This window comes from Amblyraja radiata, chromosome 10 (genome assembly GCF_010909765.2).
Source record: "Amblyraja radiata isolate CabotCenter1 chromosome 10, sAmbRad1.1.pri, whole genome shotgun sequence".
NCBI lineage: Eukaryota > Metazoa > Chordata > Chondrichthyes > Rajiformes > Rajidae > Amblyraja > Amblyraja radiata.
The window spans coordinates 30,353,252-30,375,593 of record NC_045965.1 but is presented as its reverse complement, the minus strand read 5'-3'; the positions used below and the strand labels follow the sequence as shown (position 1 = coordinate 30,375,593).

General features: G+C 43.6%; 1 protein-coding gene across 2 annotated transcripts in view; it reads left to right on the top strand.

The window, feature by feature from the left end:
- The first annotated feature begins 18,889 nt into the window (after positions 1–18,889).
- serbp1 (SERPINE1 mRNA binding protein 1) overlaps positions 18,890–22,342 on the top strand; it is a 42,313-nt gene continuing 38,860 nt past the window's right edge. Inside the window, exon 1 of one of the 2 annotated variants that reach the window (XM_033028452.1) lies at positions 18,890–19,273. In XM_033028452.1, coding sequence (XP_032884343.1) covers positions 19,012–19,273 — 262 coding nt within the window. In that variant the 5' untranslated portion in view covers positions 18,890–19,011. The remainder of the gene's footprint in view (positions 19,274–22,342) is intronic. The other variant, XM_033028454.1, reaches the window with a different exon arrangement.

The following is a 22,342-nucleotide window of genomic DNA, read 5'->3' as shown; positions in this document are numbered from 1 at the left end:
CCCGTATTGCCTTTTTAGTTATCTTCTGTTGCTCTTTAAAGGTTTCCCAATCCACTGGCTCCCTGCTCATCTTTGCTATGTTATACTTATCTTTTATTTTTATATTGTCCTTGACTTCCCTTGTCAGCCACGGTCGCCTCTTACTCCTCTTAGAATCTTTCTTCCTCTTTGGAATGAACTGATCCTGCACCTTCTGTATTGTTCCCAGAAATACCTGCCATGTTGTTCCACTATCATCGTTGCTAGTGTATCTTTCCAGTCAACATTGGTCAGCTCCTCCCTCATGCCTTCATAGTCCCCTTTGTTAAACTGTAATACTGACACTTCCCATTTTCCCTTCTCCCTTCTCCCAGCACAATGTTTGTGCTGAACATGATGCCACGTTGAACTGTTCTCATCTGCCTGCAAATGATCCATATCCCTCCATTCCCTGCACTTTTCATGTGCCTTTCTAAAAGCATCTTAAGCACCACTATCGTATCTTCCTCCACCACCACAGGCAATGTGTTCCAGGCCCCCACCACCCTCTGTGTAAAATAAAACTAGCCCCGCACATCTCCATTAGACTTTCTCCCTTTCACCTTATAGAGTCATAGAGTGTGGAAACAGACCCTTTGGCCCAACTTGCCCGCGCTGACTAACATGCCCCGTCTACACTAGTCCTACCTGCCCACGCTTGGCCCATAACCCTCCAAACCTATTATTTCCATGTATCTGTCCAAATGTCTCTTAAAAGTGATGATAGTACATGTCTCAATACCTCCTCCGGAAGTTCTTTCCATTTATCTATCACCCTTGGTGTAAAAAAGTTACCCCTCAGGTTTCTATTAAATCTTTCCCCCCTTCAGCTTAAACTTATGTCCTCTGGTTCTTGATTCCCCTACTCTAGGCAAAAGACTGCATTTACCTGATCTATTCTGTTCATGATCTTGCACATTGTAGCTAATCCCTCTAGTTAAATATTTTTTGTTGGATCTTAATTGACCAATCACTTGTTTTCCCTTACATACAAAGTAGTACTGCAAAACATACCAAACTGGAAATGTATGATAAAAGTCAAATCAACGTATGTTTTAGACATGCCTGTCATGTGTATAATGAACTGAATAATGGTGCTTACAATAAAAGCCAACAGGGAATTTCGTACCTTAAAGTACCAATTTTTAAAAATAATTTAGAATCTGTTGTGATAGGTCACATCTTGTGTGTAAAGGAACAGTATGTTGAAAGAGTTAAATGGTTTTACATCTTACAATCATTTTAGCTGACATGTTAAAAACTTTCGAGCGTTATGAGTCATGAGATCCTTGAGTTGTAGGGCAGTCCAAAATGACAATAAACCTACATGGCTCAATTCCTTTAAAAAGTTGAAATGAAAGATCCTTGCTACATGTTAGCATTGCAAGCTGCAGAGCAAGTTTAACCTGTGGTAAGACAGCCCCGGGGCAGACTGCGCCAACAGTCAAATATTCCTGTTCAAAAGGGAACTGCAGATGCTGGAATATCGAAGGTACACAAAATTGCTGGGGAAACTCAGCGGGTGCAGCAGCATCTATGGAGCGAAGGAAATAGGCGACGTTTCGGGCCGAAACCCTTCTTCAGACTCATGGGGGGTGGGGAAAGAAAGAAGGAAAAAGGGAGGAGGAGGAGGAGCCGGAGGGCGGGCGGATGGGAGGGTGGGAGGAGACAGCTAGAGGGTGAAGGAAGGGGAGGAGACAGCACGGGCTAGCCAAATTGGGGGAATTCAATGTTGATGCCATAAGGACGCAAGGACCCCAGACGGAATATGAGGTGCTGTTCCTCCAATTTCCGCTGTTGCTCACTCTGGCAATGGAGGAGACCCAGGACAGAGAGGTCGGATTGGGAATGGGAGGGGGAGTTGAAGTGCTGAGCCACCGGGAGGTCAGGTAGGTTATTGCGGACTGAGCGGAGGTGTTCGGCGAAATGGTCGCCCAACCTACGCTTGGTCTCACCGATGTAAATCAGCTGACATCTAGAGCAGCGGATGCAGTAGATGAGGTTGGAGGAGATACAGGTGAACCTTTGTCGCTCCTGGAACGACTGCTTGGGACCTTGAATGGAGTCGAGGGGGGAGGTGAAGGGACAGGTGTTGCATTTCTTGCGGTTGCAACGGAAAGTGCCCGGGGAGGGGGTGGTGCGGGAGGGAAGGGAAGAATTGACGAGGGAGTTGCGGAGGGAGCGGTCTTTGCGGAAGGCAGACATGGGGGGAGATGGGAAGATGTGGCGAGTGGTGGGGTCACGTTGGAGGTGGCGGAAATGGCGGAGGATTATGTGTTGTATTTGCCGGCTGGTGGGGTGAAAGGTGAGGACCAGAGGGACTCTGCCCTTGTTGCGTGTGCGGGGATGGGGAGAGAGAGCAGTGTTACGGGGTATGGATGAGACCCTGGTGTGAGCCTCATCTATGGTGGCGGAGGGGAATCCCCGTTCCCTGAAGAACGAGGACATTTCCGATGCCCTGGTATGAAATGTCTCATCCTGGGAACAGATGCGGCGTAGGCGGAGGAATTGGGAGTAGGAGATGGAGTCTTTACAGGGGGCAGGGTGGGAAGACGTGTAGTCCAGATAGCCATGTGAGTCAGTGGGTTTGTAATGTATGTCGGTCAGGAGTCTGTCCCCTGCGATGGAGATGGTGAGGTCAAGGAATGGTAGGGAAGTGTCGGAAATCGTCCAGGTGTATTGGAGTGCCGGATGGAAGTTGGTGGTGAAGTGGATGAAGTCAGTCAGTTGTGTGTGGGTGCAGGAGGTGGCACCAAATATTCCTGTTTTCTCAATCCTTACAGACAATGCCAATCCGATTTGGTGCAAAGATCTTATAAAATCTTTGATTTGGTATACTGAACACGTACAGACCCTGACTTGTGAGCCCATTTCCCATGTGATTAATTGGAGGCATATGTACCCATTTAACCCCTACTAAATTACTGTAGCATGAACAGATTTCCAGGACATTGATTGTTTTCTGCTTAACCCCATTCCATTATCTTAAATGCGTCTTCTCATTGCATTTGTACTGTTAACAGTGCAATATTCTCTTATTATTTGTTTCCATTGAACTATGCTTTGTTCCTCCTTTTTATTGTGTTCCTGAATATAATCTGATTTTTTTCATCTTTCATGCTTAAGATTTTTCCTTTTTATTGCATTGATAATAATTTGCATATCTTTCTCAGATTATATATGTCTAGATTGATTACTATTTATAGTTATACACTTAAGCTGCACACTCAATGATAAAGGCTTTCACTATGCACCAAAGTTTGCCAAACAATGCCCCCAAATCCTCCTGGTAGGCCAATTTTCACATTAGTTTCAGTTTTGTTTTAGAGATACAGCATGGAAACAGACCTTTCGGCCTACCAAGTCCATGCCGACCATCGATCACATGTGTAGGTTAATTGGCTTCTGTAAATTGTCCCTAGTGTATAGGATAGAACTAGTCTGCAGGTGATCTTGGCGGCGTGATCTTGGAGTGCTAAAGGGCCTGTTTCCACGCTGTACCTCTGAACTTAACTAAATGTAAACTACTCTAGTGCTATGTTATCTCATTTTCCCATCTACTCCCTACACATTAGGGGCAATGCACAGAGACCTATTAACTTAAAACACACGTGTCTGGGATGTAGGAGGAAACCAAGCACCAGGAGGAAAACCACGCAGTCACAGGGAGAACGTGGAAACCCGACACAGACAGCACTTGAGGTCAGAATTGAACCTGGGTTTCTTGCATTGTGAAGCAGCAGCTCTACCAGTTACACCACTGAAGAAATCTCTTTAAAATACTGAGGATATATGAATTCTAGATCACATTTACCATATTTTTTGTTTGCTCTCACCAAATATGTTATTACCATATTTGACATGGCTTCCATTTCTGTATTCCTAAGCCAGTCACCAGCAAAAGGCTCTAGTTGGCCTCAGGAACTAGATCCCAAAGCAGTGACATGTGACACTTAGCAAATCAGAGTCAAAAGATATTGTGTTCCATTTTATACTCAGTTGATATATCACCTTCCAGTTCTCCCATACCATTTAGAATCTGCAAAGAACAAACTATAATCCCTCTGATGGTGACTCAGTCATCTACAGTATACCTTGGGTGTTAACTTTGTACATTTCACATTAAAAAATGTCTAACTGGTAATTATTAATCAGTTTCTATAGGATGAACATTTTATGCATTCAATGCATCCCTGAGATTTATTTCAAATTAATTTTCTCCTCCATGGCTCAAATCTAGGATTGTGCGGCTGGTAGAACTGCTACCCCACACTTCCAGATACCCGGGTTTAATTCTGACCTCGGGTGCTGTCTGTGTGAAGTTAGCATGTTCTCCCTGTGGTTTTCCTAAGGGTGCTCCGGTTTCTCCGACATCCCAAAGACGTACATGTTTGAAGGTTAATTGGGCTCTGTAAGTATTGCCCCAAGTGTGTAAGGGATGAATGTGAAAATGGGACAACATGGCACTAGTATGAATGAGCGATCGATTGCTGGCATGGGCTGGAGGGCCTGTTTCCATGCTGCATCTCTAAATTATACTAAACAAACCAGTGCTGAGTCCTAGTCACTCTGCTTTGTCAACCATTGTTGATTGTCTTAGTATCATCCTTTAAGCTTCTTTAAGCTCCTGGAGCATACCCCAATATATTAAACTGACGTTTTTTTAATGATAAAATAATTTATACAGAGCCTGGACACCATTGCTACTATGTTCTTACTCTACAGAGGCAGGCAGATGTCTGGGAACTTCCACTGTAAACATTGTTGCAACCTGTCGATCCCTCTGGCAATGACGCTGTGTGATCTGTGGTGCAGTGAGTCGAGTTATCACCACCTTTATCCTCCCCGTGTCTCCAGCTCTTAGTGGTCGCTGGTCTTTGGCATCTTTGGTGTGCCTATCATCTTATAGTCAGCTCAATTTGTCATTCAACACTTTTTTTGCACTTAGTTTCCTTGTTCTATAATAAACATCTGAATATACATCAGTGAGATGTACAGCTGATTGCAATGTGTCTCTGTCATGGTGTTTCTTAGTCCCATCTGCTGTATTGCACGACAAGATGCCACATACTTCATTTCTAAGCTGATTGGGTGGTACTTGGTCTCATTGCAGAGCTTAATGAAATGGTACTGTTCTCACCCTTTGTGACCAGTAAGTTACAATATCATCTTTACTTTCATCCACATTGATTTATCTTCTACTGCCAAACGCTTCTTTCCACTCTCTCCATTCCATAGAACAAGTTAGATAGATGCCAGATAATCAAGTGGATTGTGCACTATTTCAACTATTATATTATGAGAATGCTTTCTGTTGATAGATCATGCCAGTTAGATAATGTAATCTGTGTATTATCTCAATTGAATCATCATAGATCACCGTCACATAAGGGTGTGGAGACCAAAACAATGGATATTGTTAACATAGAAAAATTGGTGCATGAGTAGGCCATTTGGCCATTCGAGCCCTTCATGGCTGATCATTTGATATCAGTACCCTGGTCCTGCTTTTTGACCATATCCCTTGATTTCTTTAGCCCTAAGAGATAAATTTACCCCCCTCTTGAAAACTTCCATTGAATTGGCCTCCACTGCCTTCTGTGGCATCAAATTCTACAGATTCACAACTCTGGGTGAAAAGGTTTTTCCTTATCTCAGTGCAAAATGGCCTACACCTTATTCTTAAACTGTGACCCCTGGTTCTGGAACCCCCCCCCCCCAACATCGGGAACATTATTCCTGCATCTAGCCTGTCCAATCCTTTAAGAATTTTATATGTTTCTATAAGATTCCCTCTCATCCTTCTAAATTCCAGTGAATACCAGCCCAGTCGACCCATTCTTTCATCATACGTCAGTCCTGCCATCCTTGGGAATTAACCTGGTGAACCGTTTGGAGCCTGTAACGGCGGTAGCTGCACAGGCCGCGCCCGTCAGCTTCTCCGGGCCCGCTGCACCTATTTTCGGAGCAGCTGCCTGTTCCTGAAACAAAATTGTCCTACATGCCGGAGCAGTTTCGAACTGCTCCGAATACCGCGCCATGCGTTGACGTATTGACGCGCATGCCGGCTGGTGGGTTCTTCACGTAATCTCGTCACGAGACTTCGATATAAAATATATGTTGCAAATAACTGGGGTCCCAGCACCAAGCCTTGTGCCACTGGTCACTGTTGCCATTCTGAAAAGGACCCGTTAATTCCTATTCTTTTCTTCCTGTCTGCCAACCAGTTCTCTATCCATGTCAATACCCTACCGCCAAAACCATGTGCTCCAATTTTGCACACTAATCTCTTGTGTGGGGACCTTGTCAAAGGCTTTTTGAAAGTCCAGATTAGTCAAGCATGATTTTCCCTTCATAAATCCATGCTGACTTTGACCAATCTGTCACTGCTTTCCAAATGCGCTGCTATGACATCTTTAATAATCGACTCAAGCATCATCCTCACTACCGATGTAAGGCTAACTGATCTATAATTCCCCGTTTTCTCTCTCCCTCCTTTCTTAAAATGTGGAGTTACCTATTTCTCCCCACCCTCCCTTCCATTTATATTCCTTCCTCTAGCTTCACAATTCACTACTCTTCAATCCCTTTGTCTTTTCATCGCTATCCTTTGTCTAACCATCTGCCTATCAACGCCCCCCACCAGATTCCACCTGCATCTTTGTCCTACCTTTCCTCTCTTCCAGCTTTCTTCCCCCCCCTCCCCCCACCACACACACAGTCTAACGGAAGGTCCCAACCTGAAATATCACCTATCCATTTTCTCCAGAGATGCTGGTTGACCCACTGAGTTACTCCAGCACTTTGTGTCTTCTTTGTAAACCAGCATCTGCATTTCTTTGTTTCCACATTAGGTTTCCTTGAGCCTGAAGTTTCCAACTGTGTCAAACTCGATGGTATCAATGGACGCGTCAAGGCTAATATTGTCTTCAATTTAGTAGGGAGGGGTGCTATTGTGGATGGGGAAGGTGATTCTCCTAATATTTTTCATCAGCATTGAAACATGAGTCTAAGACGCTTACGTCAGGCTGTTATTTATAAACTATAGCTCGGCGTTTAATACCATCATCCCTTCCAAGCTGGTTACCAAGCTCACGGAACTGGGGCTCTGCGCATCCCTCTGCAATTGGATCCTCGACTTCCTCATCCACAGACCACAGTCTGTTCGAATTGAAGGAACCACTTCATTCTCAGTAACAATTGGTACGGGAGCACCTCACGGCTGCGAGCTCAGCCCTCTGCTGTACTCACTCTATACACATGACTGCGTAGCTGGACATAATGCGAACTCCATCATCAAGTTTGCCGACGACACCACTGTGGTTGGACGAATTAGAAGTGAGATCGATCGACTGACCAAATGGAATTGATTGTGGACTTTGGTAGGGGAAGGATGAGGACCCACAATCCTGTTCATATCAATGGGACAATGGTGGAGAGGGTCAATAACTTCAAATTCCTGGGCATGCATATTTCCGAAGATCTTTCCTGGACCCAGCACATCGATGCAATTATAAAGAAGTCACATCAGCGACTCTACTTCCTGAGAAGATTACAGAGGTTCGACATGTCGAAGAGGATTCTCATAAACCGCTACAGGTGCACAGTAGAGAGCATTCTGACTGGTTGCATCGTGGCCTGGTTTGGCAACTTGAACGACGAGGAGCGAAAAAGACTACAAAACGTTGTGACGATTGCCCAATCCATCACCGGCTTTGACCTCCCCACCGTCGAAGGGATCTATCGTAGTCGCTGCCTCAAAAAAGCAGCCAAAATTATCACGGACCCACACCATCCTGGCCACACACTCATCTCACCATTGCCATCAGGAAGAAGGTACAGGACCTTGAAAACTGTAACGTCCAGGTTCAGGAATAGCCACTTCCCCACAGCCATCAGGCTATTAAATACAACAATGAATAAGCTCTGATCTTGGAACTGTAAAATACTATATTATTATTTGTTCTTTGCACTGTATTTGTTATTTATTGAACTTGTTCTTTTTTTTTCTCTTCCCCGTAAAGTACTATGTTTACACATTCACATATTCTGTTGTGCTGCAGCAAGTAAGAATTTCATTGTCCCATCCGGGACATAGTGAAACATATAAGACTGTTAAGGGCTTGGACACGCTAGAGGCAGGAAACATGTTCCCAATGTTGGGGGAGTCCAGAACCAGGGACCACAATTTAAGAATAAGGAGTAAGCCATTTAGAACGGAGATGAGGAAACACTTTTTCTCACAGAGAGTGGTGAGTCTGTGGAATTCTCTGCCTCAGAGGGTGGTGGAGGCAGGTTCTCAGGATGCTTTCAAGAGGGAGCTAGATAGGGCTCTTAAAAATAGCAGAGTCAGGAGATATGGGGAGAAGGCAGGAATGGGGTACTGATTGGGGATGATCAGCCATGATCACATTGAATGGCGGTGCTGGCTCGAAGGGCCGAATGGCCTACTCCTGCACCTATTGTCTATTGTCTATATGACAATAAAACACTCTTGACTCAGGATATGATTGAGCTTCAATGTGACACTCCTTCCAAAACTCTCTGCCAAGGTTCACTCTGAGAAATTGTTTCCTGGCTGACCTTCTGCTGTAGTCATGTCCCAACGGGGAGCAGCACCTTCATGATAGGACAGAAACAAGAAAGGTTGAGGAATTGGTGATATATAGAAGGAATTTGGAGGTCCTTTCCATATTTGCTTATGCCCATAACAAGAGGACATTTTGCCCCATCGAGACTAACCAGCTCACAGAATAATCCTGGAGAGTAACGTATTGTCCCCACTTCCCATCTGCTGCCTCCCGTTTCCCCGAGTTTGAACTTTGATGTACGCATGAGCGGTCTCTGTTTGGTTAAAACACCTTTGAGTAAGGATATTTGGCAAAAGATTTAAATGTCCAGTTACCCATGAAGAGCCTTACAATCAGTAATTACTCACCAAATTTAAACTTTAATTGAATTCAACAGATCTAGTCATAACTTTAGGATGATGTGTTAAAATTATTGTACTAAGAATGAAACAATTAAATTCTACGTGCTGCAGCTATTACAGGCACATTAATGCCACAACACAACGAATAAATAGACAATAATACAATAAATTATCAGTTTTACTAGGTAACAAGACCATAATAGTGCAAGCTAAAGTACAAGGTCCAACTTTTACACAAAGTCACAGCAGTTTGTTGCAGAGGTAGGGTAGTGGTTAGCATTGTGCAATGTGGTTCAGAACCTGATGGTTCAGGGGAAGAAATTGTTCTTGAAACTAGGCTCCTATGCTTTCCTCCTGATGGTAGCAGTGAGAAGTACATTTTAACCGTCAGACAGAAAAATAATTTCATTGTTTTTGGATTCAGATATAGATTCTGACTTCATGGGATCCTAAAGATGTCTTTACATCTACGCCAAGACATTTAATCTATTGGTCAAGATGTGTGAGGAGGAACTACAAGAGGGACATCAGAGCTAGAGCCTGAGCATTGATGGGATCTGGAAGGATGGACTGTCGGTTTGTCTTTATGGTTCCCAGTGAACGGCAGCTGTTTCCATAACACAGTTCCATAAGTATAGAGTGGTACGGTGGCGTAGCAAAGAGCTGCGGTCTTACAGTGCAGGAGACCCGGGTTCACCCAGGTCTCCGGCACCCCCAGGGAACAAAGGTGGACGGGCGAGGAGAGGGATGTCAGGTCCAATGAAGGTGATGGCTGGGGACCCACAACAACCCGGGATGGGTCTCGAACATGTTTCATAAGAACTAGACCATGAAATCTGAAAATGGTGCTCAAAAACTTGCCACCTCTTGCTTGCGGGCTCAGTAAACTATTTCTGTACATTTGCTAATCGGGGATACAGCAATACTCTACTGGATTATTTGTAAGAAAAGGAATTTCATTGTATGTTAGCACTTTGCACATGTGACAATAAAAGCAACATTGACTATTGATTGTGCTCTGTTGGTCAGGAAGTCGAGGATCCAGTTGCAGAGATGAGTGCTGACTCTAAGTCCTGCGAGTTTGGTGATGATAATGGTATTAAAGCAGAGTTGGAGTCTATGAATAGAAGTTTGATGTAGGTGCCTCTCTTATCCAGGTGTTCCCTTATTAGAAGATATTGATTTAGTCACCATTTCCACGGTTTGCTGTGTGAATTGATTGTTTGCTTGCTTTTAATAGGCCATTTAATGTGAGTCATAAACCCTGCCCCACCTTCATCTTATTGGCTGATGCGGTGTAGTTAATCAATACTGCAAAAACCTAATGCAAAGTTAATAGTCCTTCGCTTTTCCAACATGAATAATCTCATTTAATGCCATGTTATATAAAGTGAAAATCTCCTCTTGGTGCTTAGAACTGTGTAAGATGAGACCTTTATACTCTAAATGCACAAACATCAGCTGGATATTGGGTTCTTTCTGTACACTTTTCCCTCCTGTGTGTGACCTAGATTTAGCACTTCTAAAACTTAGTTGTAAGATGTTTGTTTCTGTGCAGAACAATTAGAATAATGGCTCAAGGAGCAGATTTAGGGATAAATTATGGCAAGATCACAAGAAAATATAAAGTCACTTTGGCCCACTGGCTTTCCGGAAGGAATGTAACACATATTGAAAGTATACATGAGATTTACCATATCCTGAATAATTACAGAAGCAATCCATGTCTGGATGGAATAAAGACAGAATATGCTGGAAATATTCAGCAGGCCATGCAGTATCTAAAGAGACAGAAACAGTGTTACTATGGTGATGTTTTCTAAAGCAGAACAATAATGAGTAAAAGATAGCTGCATCTTGGCCAGGGCCGGATTTACGTATAAGCTAGACAAGCTTAAGTTTAGGGCCTCGAGATCTAGTGGAGCCTACTCACCTCGCTGCCTCACCGGACCCGTCGAACCTCACCGCCCCACCGACCATCTGCCCACCGGGACCTCCTACTCTTTGCCCGCTGACCCTCGCCACCCCACCGCCCTCCAGCAGCCCGCAGCCGTCGCCTTACCTGCAGCCTGGACTCAGCTCCGGGCCTGACGTTTCCACGCTGCAGACTCCCACTCCCCCTGGTTTGACTGCGTTGGGTCCTAGTGCTCGTCCACCTAACCCAGGTGACCTCAATGGCTGTTCCACTGGGTCTTCCCCATCCCCCTCAAACCATGTGACCCCAGCTTTTCCCCACCCATACTACAGTCCTCATACCCCCCTACCCCCTGACCACCCACCCCACCAGACATCGCCTCGGCCTCAGTCCACTCACCTGCCTTCCTCCGGCCCCAACCTCCATCCTTGCCGTTTGTTCACCATCCCCCCTGACCTCCCACTCTCAGATACCGAATGGTCTGCCCTCAGCAGAGCCTCACCTTTGTCCCCCTCCATCCCCACCTCAATGAGTTCCGCGCCCTCCGCAATTTGGAGCTCTTCTTCCGTCGCCTCCGCGGCTTGGACTTCCGAATCGGCCACTTCCTACCGGAGACCGTGGCTCCCGAAGTCCACAGGCTGAGCTGGGTGGAGATTCATGCTGGCGGCCCTCGGCCGAGGCTGGGAGCTCCGCAAGCCACAGCTCCATGATGTTGAAGCAGCAGGCCCAACACTCCAGAGCTTCAAACGGCGATCCAGGTAAGGCATCGCCCGCTCCGCGGTGAATCCAATATGTATTTTAAAACCAACTGTTTAATGACAACATACAGTAGGATCTAAAAGTGTCATGGTCGGGTAGTCATGGTCCTCTAGTCGTAGGGGTGGGAGATTGGGAGTGGGGGCCTCACGTGAAATCACTTAGGGCCTCTCTTCATCTAAATCCGGTCCTGATCTTGGCTCTAGAACTGCCACTGGGAGGAGATGGTTGAGAAGGATCCTACCAAGTGATCTTTGCCAGTGGGATGGACAGACAGAACCACACATTTTGGCTGGAGCACTCTACACCCAGTCCGGCAACTCCATTCAATTACTTTATAAGAAAGGAAGGTGTGCACCACTTACATCAATCATAGCTGTTGGATTAAGGTCCTCTACCAAGCCACCCTCAAATCATGATTCTGCCATGGGTGATCGTATCTTCATCCCCTACACACACAATTATACCCTTTTGCATTTTGAACAGCAATATTGGGCTCAAGCGTAAAGAAATCAAATGTATTGTAAACAAACTGTAATATGTATTGAATGGCTCTGAGCAATATAATCTCTCCTAGGAAAAGTGCTGCCATGGTTGCTACTGATCTGTCACCATTACTAACACTATTCACATATCCAGTTACAGGTGACATGCACAGAAAGCTGTCCACATGGCAGTGGTGGAGGAGGTTTGTGCTACACATTTACTTCAATTACTGGGATGTTATCTGGATAGAAAAAGGTAATGGTGTCTTGATGATTTTACACATCTGAGTACAATAGTTATATTTTGATCGTCTAATTTTATGGTTGGGGTGACCCATTTGCTGTCGCAAACAAGTTTCAGGAAGAACTGAGCCCGTCGGTCACAATTAGCCTGCCAGTCACAATTACCTCCAATGGCAGTTCCCTCGGATGTTAAACTAAGCCACACCTGCTGCCTGTTCTCAGCACTGAAATGTCAAAGGGTTATCTGTCATCATGTGCACAGACCTCTTATGGTCACAGTGTATAATCCTTCAAAAATCATGGCTGTGGCAGCTGTAATGCCCGTTAAACTGCTTTAAAATAGCCCTGGCCACTGTTTTAAAGACTGTGCAAATGCATTGCTTATTCTCTCTGTTTCCAGCAGTGCAAACATACAGGTCTCACTGATTAAATTGAAGAAAATCACCACGTTTCCATTTCTCTTCTGAAGAAAATATTTTCTATCCATTTTACAGGACCATGTTTTTAAAAACAAGGTTAGCAAATAGTGGCCTAGACATTCCCTCACACAATCCAAAAAACAATTAAAATCCAAACATTCGCTGATCTAGAAATCTGAAATCAAAAACAGAAAATGCTGGAGTAATTCAGTGGATAGGGCAGCATCTCTGGCAGAAATGGATAGGTGATGTTACAGTGTCCTTCTCCAGACTAATTCTGGTGCCGTGGGGGGTGGGGGTGGGGTGGAGGAGAAATCTGCAAGAGGGGAAGAGGCAGGACAGAGAGAGCCTGGCCAGTGATAGGTAGATACTGGTCAGTAGGGTTTTTTGATAGACAGATGACTGGATGAAGGCCAGAGATAAAAATAAGTTAATATTTTAGTTGCAATACTCATCGTTAGTTCTGATGATGGGTCTTCAAACTGAAACTTGAAACTGAGGTACAATGAAAAGCTTTGTTTTGCATGTAATCCAATCAAATCGGATAATACTATACATAAATATCATCAAGACAAACACAAGTACAATAGGTAGAGCAAAGGGGAAGATACACAGTGCAGGATATAGTTCTCAGCATTACAGCACATCACTTCCATAGACAAAGTCCAATGTCCACAAAGGGGTAGAGGTGAATAAGGCAGTACCCTAGCAAATGGAAGGACATTAGCTTAGTTTCTCTAGCCACAGATGCTGCTGACCTGCTGGGTGTTTTTAACTTTTTCCATTTTAATTTAAAATTGACAATGTTCTGCTGTTGAAAATGGGTTTATCCCATAGCAAATTTGTTCCCACTGATGGATCTATAACAACTGATGGGAAATTTAACCCCTGACCTTTAGTGGGATTTTCATTTGTATGGGTTCTGTTTTTTAGACTTTACTTTAGACATTAGAAATACAGCGTTGAAACTGGCACTTTGGCCCACCGAGTCTGCGTTGATCAATGATCACCCTGTACACTTGCGCTATCCTGCACACTGACTAAGGACAATTTACAAAGCCAATTAACCTACAATCCTATACGTCTTTGAAATGTGGGAGGAAACCGGAGCACCCAGAGAAAACCCACAGTGACAGGGAGAATGTACAAACTCCGCACATACAGCACCCATAGTCAGGATCGAACCCGGGTCTCTGGCACCGTAGGACAGCAACTACCGCTCTGCCACTGTGCCACCCATTTTCTGGTGTAAAACTCCCTGGTTTATGTTAACAATGCATCATCAGTGTGAGCTTTGCCTTCACTGGTCAGAGACACAGTTATTACCTATTCATAGAACAAGCCAGGAGTGTCTCCTTGGACACTTAGCACAAGGATATGCTTCTTGTGGTTACTATTCTTCACCAGCTTGTCTAGATTCCTCCAACCCTTCGGATCACTCTTAGACTCCTACCAATACTCCATTCACCACTAGATAGAAGAGGGCTGTTTGTATTGCAGTGTGTCCCTATAAGGACTGGCTGCTGAAGATACAGCTTTGAGGCAAAGTACCAATAGCTACAAGATCTTGTAGTAGCTCTGTGGAGCACATTGAGATGTGTATAACAGTGCGTCACACAGGGTACACTGCATGATCAACCTTGCAATGGAAGATTGCAATGTTTACACTTCTTTTTAGGTGACACCCAATGCTGTTTAACATTATTAAAGTGTAACAAAGTAGTCCAGTATTTTTAATAGAAAGTCCTAGTTTAACTATTACACCAATTAATATAAAAGCACATGAAATAAGTACAGGAGAATGCCCGTCAGCTTGCACCCATCCCGCCACTCCAACCTCACAATGCCTGATTCCCTCAACGTCTAAAACTCTATTGACCACCACAGCCTCCTACTTACTACTGCTTTTGAATATAAACATGAAAGTTTTGGACTTGGGTGTACAATATACATCCTGATAAATGTAGGATTATTGAATAATAAGGATGATAGTTAAGACTTTAAAGAGACATAAGCAAGCTGGTGTATAGGGCAAATGAGTAGCAGATGAAGTTTACAGCTCAGAAATGTGAAACTTTATATTTTGGTGTCACTCAAAAAAATTCCAAAGACACTACATCCATTGGATATCTTTATTCAGTTTTTAAAAAACTATAACAGATTTATTACATAAAAATTTCCTTTCAAACCTGCATAGATTTTCTAAACACCTTGTTACCGATTCCTTGATAATGGATTCTACAGGTGCACAGTAGAGAGCATACTGACTGGTTACATCGTGGCCTGGTTCGGCAACTTGAACGTCCAGGAGCGGAAAAGACTGCAAAAATGTTGTGATCACTGCCCGGTCCATCACCGTCTTTGACCTCCCCACCATCCAAGGGATCTATCGAAGTCGCTGCCTCAAAAAGGCAGCCAACATCATCAAAGACCCACATCATCCTGGCCACACACTCATTTCACCATTGCCATCAGGAAGAAGGTACAGGAGCCTGAGACTGTAACGTCCAGGTTCAGGAACAGCTTCCTCCCTACAGCCATCAGGCTATTAAACACGACAACAAATAAGCTCTAAACTGCAACAGAATATTATTATTATTGCACTATACTTGTTATTTATTGAGTATGTGTGCATGTGTATACACACACTGAATTTTTTTTCTTCTCCCGTTATGTACTATGTGTACATATTCTGTTGTGCTGCAGCAAGTAAGAATTTCATTGTCCTAATATGACAATAAAACAGTCTTGACTTGATTCAAAGATTCTGCACAGTCCAGTTGCTCCCAAGCATTTCACCAGCATTAAAGCATGGGTTTGGGAATGAGCAGAGGTTACACGACTGTGTGAATGAGGGAAAACAGAATTTATTGAAAGAGAAAGGCTCCCAGCAGGTGATTATGTTCACTCCGCATTTTCAATGAGGAAATCTCCTACCAGAAACTAAATGAGTCAATAGTGTTTATTTGTCAGCATGTGTAGGAGGGAACTGCAGATGCTGGTTTACACTGAAGATAGACACAAAACTGCTGGGGTGACTCAACGAGTCTGGCAGCATCTCTGGAGAAAAGGAATAGGCGGCGTTTTGGGTTGAGACCCTTCTTCAGACTCCAGTTACTCCAGCATCAGTGTTCATTTGCTATATGAACCAAACCTTCCTGCGCATTCATACTAAAATTTACTAAAATAGTTTTGTTAAAGTCTGCCACCTGCTGCAGTCGTAGAGTTGGCTAAGGACCACGTTGTCCGTGGTTGTCCAGACGACCATTTTGCTTCGCCTCTTTGGGCTGCAGCCAATATATCTGTAACTTCTCATAACCTGTTTTCCACAGTTATCCTCTGTTCAAAGAGAGACAACCATATTTCATTTACCTTGCCAGGGACCAGTGGATGAAGGGGGTGAGATGAAAACAGACAGTTGAAAATACGTAACAAATCATACAGCATCTGTGGAAAGAGAATTAGAGTTAACATTTCATCTGAAAGGTTCAGTATTTTTTGTTTTCATCTCAGATTTCCAGCATCTGCAGTTATTTTTTATTTCATTTAATGAAGAGCGCGATGCCTTCACTTGCAGTAGCCATGCAACAGACAAGAAACCTTAATTCCATGAGAGTCTGCACTGTAGCTACATTTGAAACATAATGGTAAATTAGAGAGTAGCTGCTGAGTGTGATGGGATAGGCACTGATATTGTTCTGGAACATATGAGCTACATGCATATAATGAAATTTATAAGGGATAGAACAGGCCTTTGGCATGGCGGAACAATACCCACCATCCGGAAATTTCTGAAAGATTCCTTTTAAGTGAGTTCAGTAATGTGGGTATTGCAATTTGGGCAAGCGTCTGCATGCTGGACAACCTCAGCATCATGAGGGGTCACTCCTTGCCACCATATATACAGTAAGATTTCCCACCCAAGTAGTTTAAGATGAACTCAAGCAAGTGTAACTTCATTGTGGACCAAAGGACAGTCGGGGTTAGAAGGAGGGTTAAGTATGAGGAAACATTAATCCTGCTGTCTTCAGCCCTGCAGCTGGCCACACTGTTATAATAATAATGGCTATAATAATGATGACCAAGGTTGTCCCTAAATAGGGTATGCAGGTAAGCAGTCGCCCTTTAATTAAATGATCCCTTTGTCCAATTCTGTGCTGCATCAGTTTTGGCCCAATTAGTAGCTCTCTTGCCCAAGTTAGAAGCATTTCCATTTGGTTTGAGAATATAAGGCTCAACAATAAAAAAATGAAGTTTCTCAATAGAAAACTAGGGAAATATACAAGAATGGAAATGCTGCCATTAGATAAAATCCTAAACCAAGACCCCATTCCCCAGAGGTCCTTTGTGCAGTGCATAGCCAGCTGAGAGAGTATACTGCACTCTGGACTTTGATTAGTCCTTCAGCACAGAGTCTATACCTAGACAGATAATTAACACATGTATCTACACACTTCCCATGCAAAGGAAGTTTCCAAAGGGGGTTGGGTGATCGTTAATCCTTCTGCAGTCTCGAGGACAGTTTACAGTGCTACCGAGCATCTGGGTTTATTAGAAGAACTTCACCAGTAGAGCTTTCCTAAGTGCCATCTAGCCAACATCTCAATAGTTGTTGGTTATTTGCAGCAAGTGACTTCTTGCCAAGTGACAATTACAATACAATATTTATTACATGTCATTTGAACCTCAGTGAGGCTCAAACGAAACTCTGTTTCCACAGCCATACAAACAAAGACAATTCCTACAAGACATACACACAATTCAATTTACAGAAACATCCATCACAGTGAATCTCCTCCTCACTGCGATGGAAGGCAAAGTCTTTTCTCTCCCCTGCACCATTTCTCTCCCGATGTCGAAGCCCCAGGCAGGCGATGGTAAGTCCCATGGCCATTTTAGGCTGCATGTGATATGGGAAAAATATTGGACTCCAAGTACATGTTGTGGAGATTGGCCCCATTGCTAAGAACCCTGCATTCTATTATTTCAAAACCAAATTACCAATTAGTTACAAATATATTCAAAATGTTAATAAACCAGCCATAGATAAATGATGTCTTATTTCATTCCTTTGTAACAAAAATAATTATCAGTATGAACTTGAAGATTATGTCTGAACCCACAGAAGAAATAGAAACTTAATATAACAAGTGTGAATTTAAGAGGAGTCAAATTCAAGTTTAAAAAAAAAAGAAGTGATGTTCCAAGGACAAGATGGCGAGTATACTGTACCAAAATTTCAAATTTTAGTTTCGTTCCGAATTTAGGACATATCTTTGGAATGGGAAAACAAATGACTGCAATGTAAGTATTAGAATGCTTTAATGACGCAAGAAAGATCACAAGAACTTGCAGCGAATTGTGGACGCAGCCCAGACCATCACATAAACCAACCTCCCTTCTATTGACGCAATTTACATCTCACGCTGCCTCGGCAAGGCCAGCAACATCATCATGGACGAGTCGCACCCTGGCCACTCCCTCTTTCCTCTCTCCCATCAGGCAAAAGCTATAGAAGTGTGAAACACACACCACCATATTCCGGGGCAGTTTTTTCCCATCTGTTATCAGGCAACTGAATCATCCTACCGCAACCAGAGTCGGGGTTAGAAGGAGGGTTGCCCCAGGTTGCGAACCCTTGGCTTAGGGTCTTGGCAATAGCCTGTAGAACACAGGGTCAGTTGTTTTGGATGAACTGCAATAAAGATTACTTTTTATTTCCAGATCTTGACAACCGATTGCAAGTGGCAATCTCATTCCCATTGCAATTACCTCGAAGCCTGCATTCACGGTGCTGATACTGGCTCTGCAAGAAGGACTTGATAGGGTGTGTGTCCCCTCACCACCAGCCTTGCAAGGTCTTAGCAGGCGCGTCTGAAAATTCCAGTCCTTGGCAAGTGCAAATCCACAGGTCATGCAGCGTGATAGTGACAAACTAAAACTGTAGAGATACAATGTGCATAGTTAACTAGGCATCGCGTATCTGCGCGGCTTTGCAACAACAAGGCGGTGCACACTGGGGTTTGTGGTGCTGTCAGGGAGAGCACGATGCGGGCGACCAGCCCACGGACTACATCTCCCGACGGGCGCTGCGGCGCGGGGTGCCGGCCGTCGCCCGGATGGCGCGGCCCGTCATGCAGCGCGAGCAAGAAGACCGTCTCTAACCGGCCATTTTAGGCGAATTCGATCGGTTTTTGCAGGCTCGCAGCATCCGAGCTGAATCCACCGCTTCGGGGGCCCATCATGCCCGGGAATTTACAGGAAGGCTTCGGCTGCGTCGTGACCAACCGGTTCGACCAACTCTTTGATGATGAATCCGACCCATTCGAGATTTTAAAAGAGGCCGAGATCAAGAAAGACAAGAAGGAGAAAGACCCCAAGACGGCTGCCTCTAAGCAGCAGCAGCAGCAGCCCAGGAAGGAGTCTCAGAAAGATAGGAAGGTGCCCGTTACATCCAACGACAGTAAACCAGAGTCTCAAGCGCCTGTGACCTTGAGGAAAGAAGGTAGTGGAAGCTCTGCGGCGCTGTTCTTATCGCGTTCGTCACTTGAGGCGGGATTTCGCAGGCCTTGGGCTGGGCCCCGCTCACGGCAAATGTCAGCCGGCCTCGTGTCGGGAAGCGTGGGGAGCTGCCCACTTGCACCGCGCACCGAGCCGGTGGGGTCGCTCCCCGCCACTGGCCCGCTGAGGGTGGGGTAGGGGCGTACGACTGTAATGGTCTGGAATTCCGCCTTTCCAGTTGTCCAGCACGTTTGGTCTCGACTGCAGGTTTACAGGCGAATGCTCAAACTTTGGGCAGGAATCCGTGAATTTTTAAAACGATAAGTCAAAAACTTTGCAGTATTTTTTCGGCTTTCTTCGTTGCCCTCTGCAGCAGGTCTGAGAGCTGATTAAAGTAGTATAAACGATCTGATTCCCCTCTCCATACCTTGCAGCTTCACGACACAAACACGTTTCCGCTGCAGCAGTTCGTGATGTTACTACTTCGACATACTTTAGTTGTTTTAATTGGGGTGTAATAGTTTGTTGAAACAATTAACTGACAGAATAATTTAGGTTCAGTTAGTACAAAAGTTTGTAAAGTTTGAAACTGAAAGGAGCACGTGGGTGAGGTGTGGTAGTCAGAACATAATCAATTTGGAAAGAAAGGATATTCGGGTTTTGACATAAAATGTGCGTGTACTTCACAATAAAGGATACAAATCTCCCTTTCCAATATAGGAACTTCAAAGTGACGGCCACCATCTTGTTTAAGCAACCATGTTTTCAACTCCCTCTCTAGAATGTAATGTACTTTAATCTTAGATTTCACCCCGCCTCTTTAAATCTACAAATGTCCCTTCAGTGTCAGGTTGTCCCACTATAGTTAAGGTTAGTGCACTTGAAATATAATTGAAAATTCCTATGTTTGAACGGCCATTATTACACGCTGCAGTCTTAAAATTAGCCCAATAACTTGGAGCTTTAATGCAGCAAGGAGCACACAGTCAAGTAGATGAATGAAGAATACTGGAAAATTGGTCTGGAAAACTGGAAAATGCTGAAAACCAGGCCAATTCCCCAATTCCCAAGGATCTACTGAAAAATCCAAGAATTATTGGCTCATTCTGGCGCATCATTTCTCAAAAATAGACAGGTCAAATTTTTGTGAAATGTTTCTCTACGAGCTGCATTGAGGAATGAATTATATAAAGTGTGCATGTAGGCTCTATCACCTGGTAAACCAGTACATTTAAAACATTGTTAAGCAATTACGTGATTGCAACAAATATGCCTACATACATAAAACATTTGAATGCTGAAATTCCTTAGTGAAACTAGGCTAGTAAATTATTAGAAGGTAGACACAAAATGCTGGAGTAACTCAGCCGGGACAGGGAGCATCGCTGGAGAGAAGGAATGGATGAAGAAGAAGAGTCTCGACCTAAAACGTCAGCCATTCCTTCTCTCCAGAGATGCTGCCTGTCCCGCTGAGTTTCTCTAGCATTTTGTGTCTACCTTCGATTGAAACCAGCATCTCCAGTTCTTTCCTACTAGTAAATTTATTAAGTATGACTCCTTTATACCGTGAAACAGTTTTAGAAGAGTTGGCAAAAGAGGCATTCATTCTCTTGCAGGTGCTGCTAAAAATGTACTTCGGTATGAAACAGTTTATATCACTAACTTTTGAAGTGGCAAAAAATACTTGTGAATGGCAGATAACAAGTAAAATAGTCACATGGTAAATTGGGCCTTTTGCTGTGTCCTTCCTCGAGGTTTATATTCAGTCAAATTCATTTGAGTGCTTGGACTGTTATTCTCTCTTGGGAAATGTACATTGATGACAAGGCTGACATTTCTTGGTTATATCCTAAGTGATACCAAGTGACTGCAGTTATAACAATCGATTAGGAAGGTAAATTAAAAGTTTTGGGATCCCTGTTGTTGACAAAGCCTGTGTTAATGACCTTAGAGAAGATTGTGTTGGAAGGAACTGCAGATGCTGGTTTAAGCCGAAGATGGACACTAAACCCTGGAGTAACTCTGAGACGGGCAGAAGCTCTGGATATAAAGAATGTCTCGACCCGAAACTTCACCCAATCCTATCCAGAGATGCTGCCTTTCCTGCTAAGTTACTCCAGCATTTTGTGTCTATCTTTGAAAATATTGTGATGAGCTGCTGAAAGAATTGCTGCAGGTCTTTAATTACATTGAACCATTGGTGTATACTTATGGGAATTTAGAAGATTGTCCAAGTAGTTGTCAAGAGGCTATATTTCTTCAGTGAAAAATCTAAAATAAAAGGGCATAGCTGAAAAATAAGCTTGGCTATTTGGGACAAGATTAGAAATGTCTTCACCCATGACTTGTAAATCTTTGACATTTTCGACCTCAAGGATAATGAATTTCTCTATTGTGAGATTGAAATTCATAGATTTTTGGATACTGAGGGAATTTGAAGATGTGTTGTGGTGGAAGCATGACCGTTAGACAGCAAATGAACCATGTTCTTGGGAACTTAAAGCAATCTGAAATGACATGACATACACATTTTTAATGAACAAGAAGTTGACCGTGAACTGTTGAAATTCACGCTGAAGGGACTTGCGCTTTTGCATAGGTATTTGAAAATGTTAACACTTGTATATCCAAGTGAGGAAATTATGAAATTTGAATACTCGGATTTAGTAGTCTCCATGTTCTCCAGAGATGCTGCCTGACCTGCTGAGTTCCTCCAATATTTTGTGTCTTTTTGTAAACCAGCATCTGCAGTTCTTTGTTTCTACCAATCATTACCCCTGTCTTTCTAAATTAAAGTTTATTCTTCCCCTCAATGGATAATCCTTTAGCATCTCTACTGTCACCACTGAGTATTTGCAATATCCAACCTTGTTGCAGGGGTATGCTTCATCAAGGCTTGGAGGTTTTTAAATGTTTAAATAAGCTGTGTTCATCCCATCCAACGTTTAATATTTGTTCTATATCCAGGAATCTAAACCCATCCTAACTATACCATCTTGTCAGCCAAAAGCACCATCTATCTACTATTACTATTTTCCTATTTCTACATTTGCTGTTTTTTCTCGTACTAAAA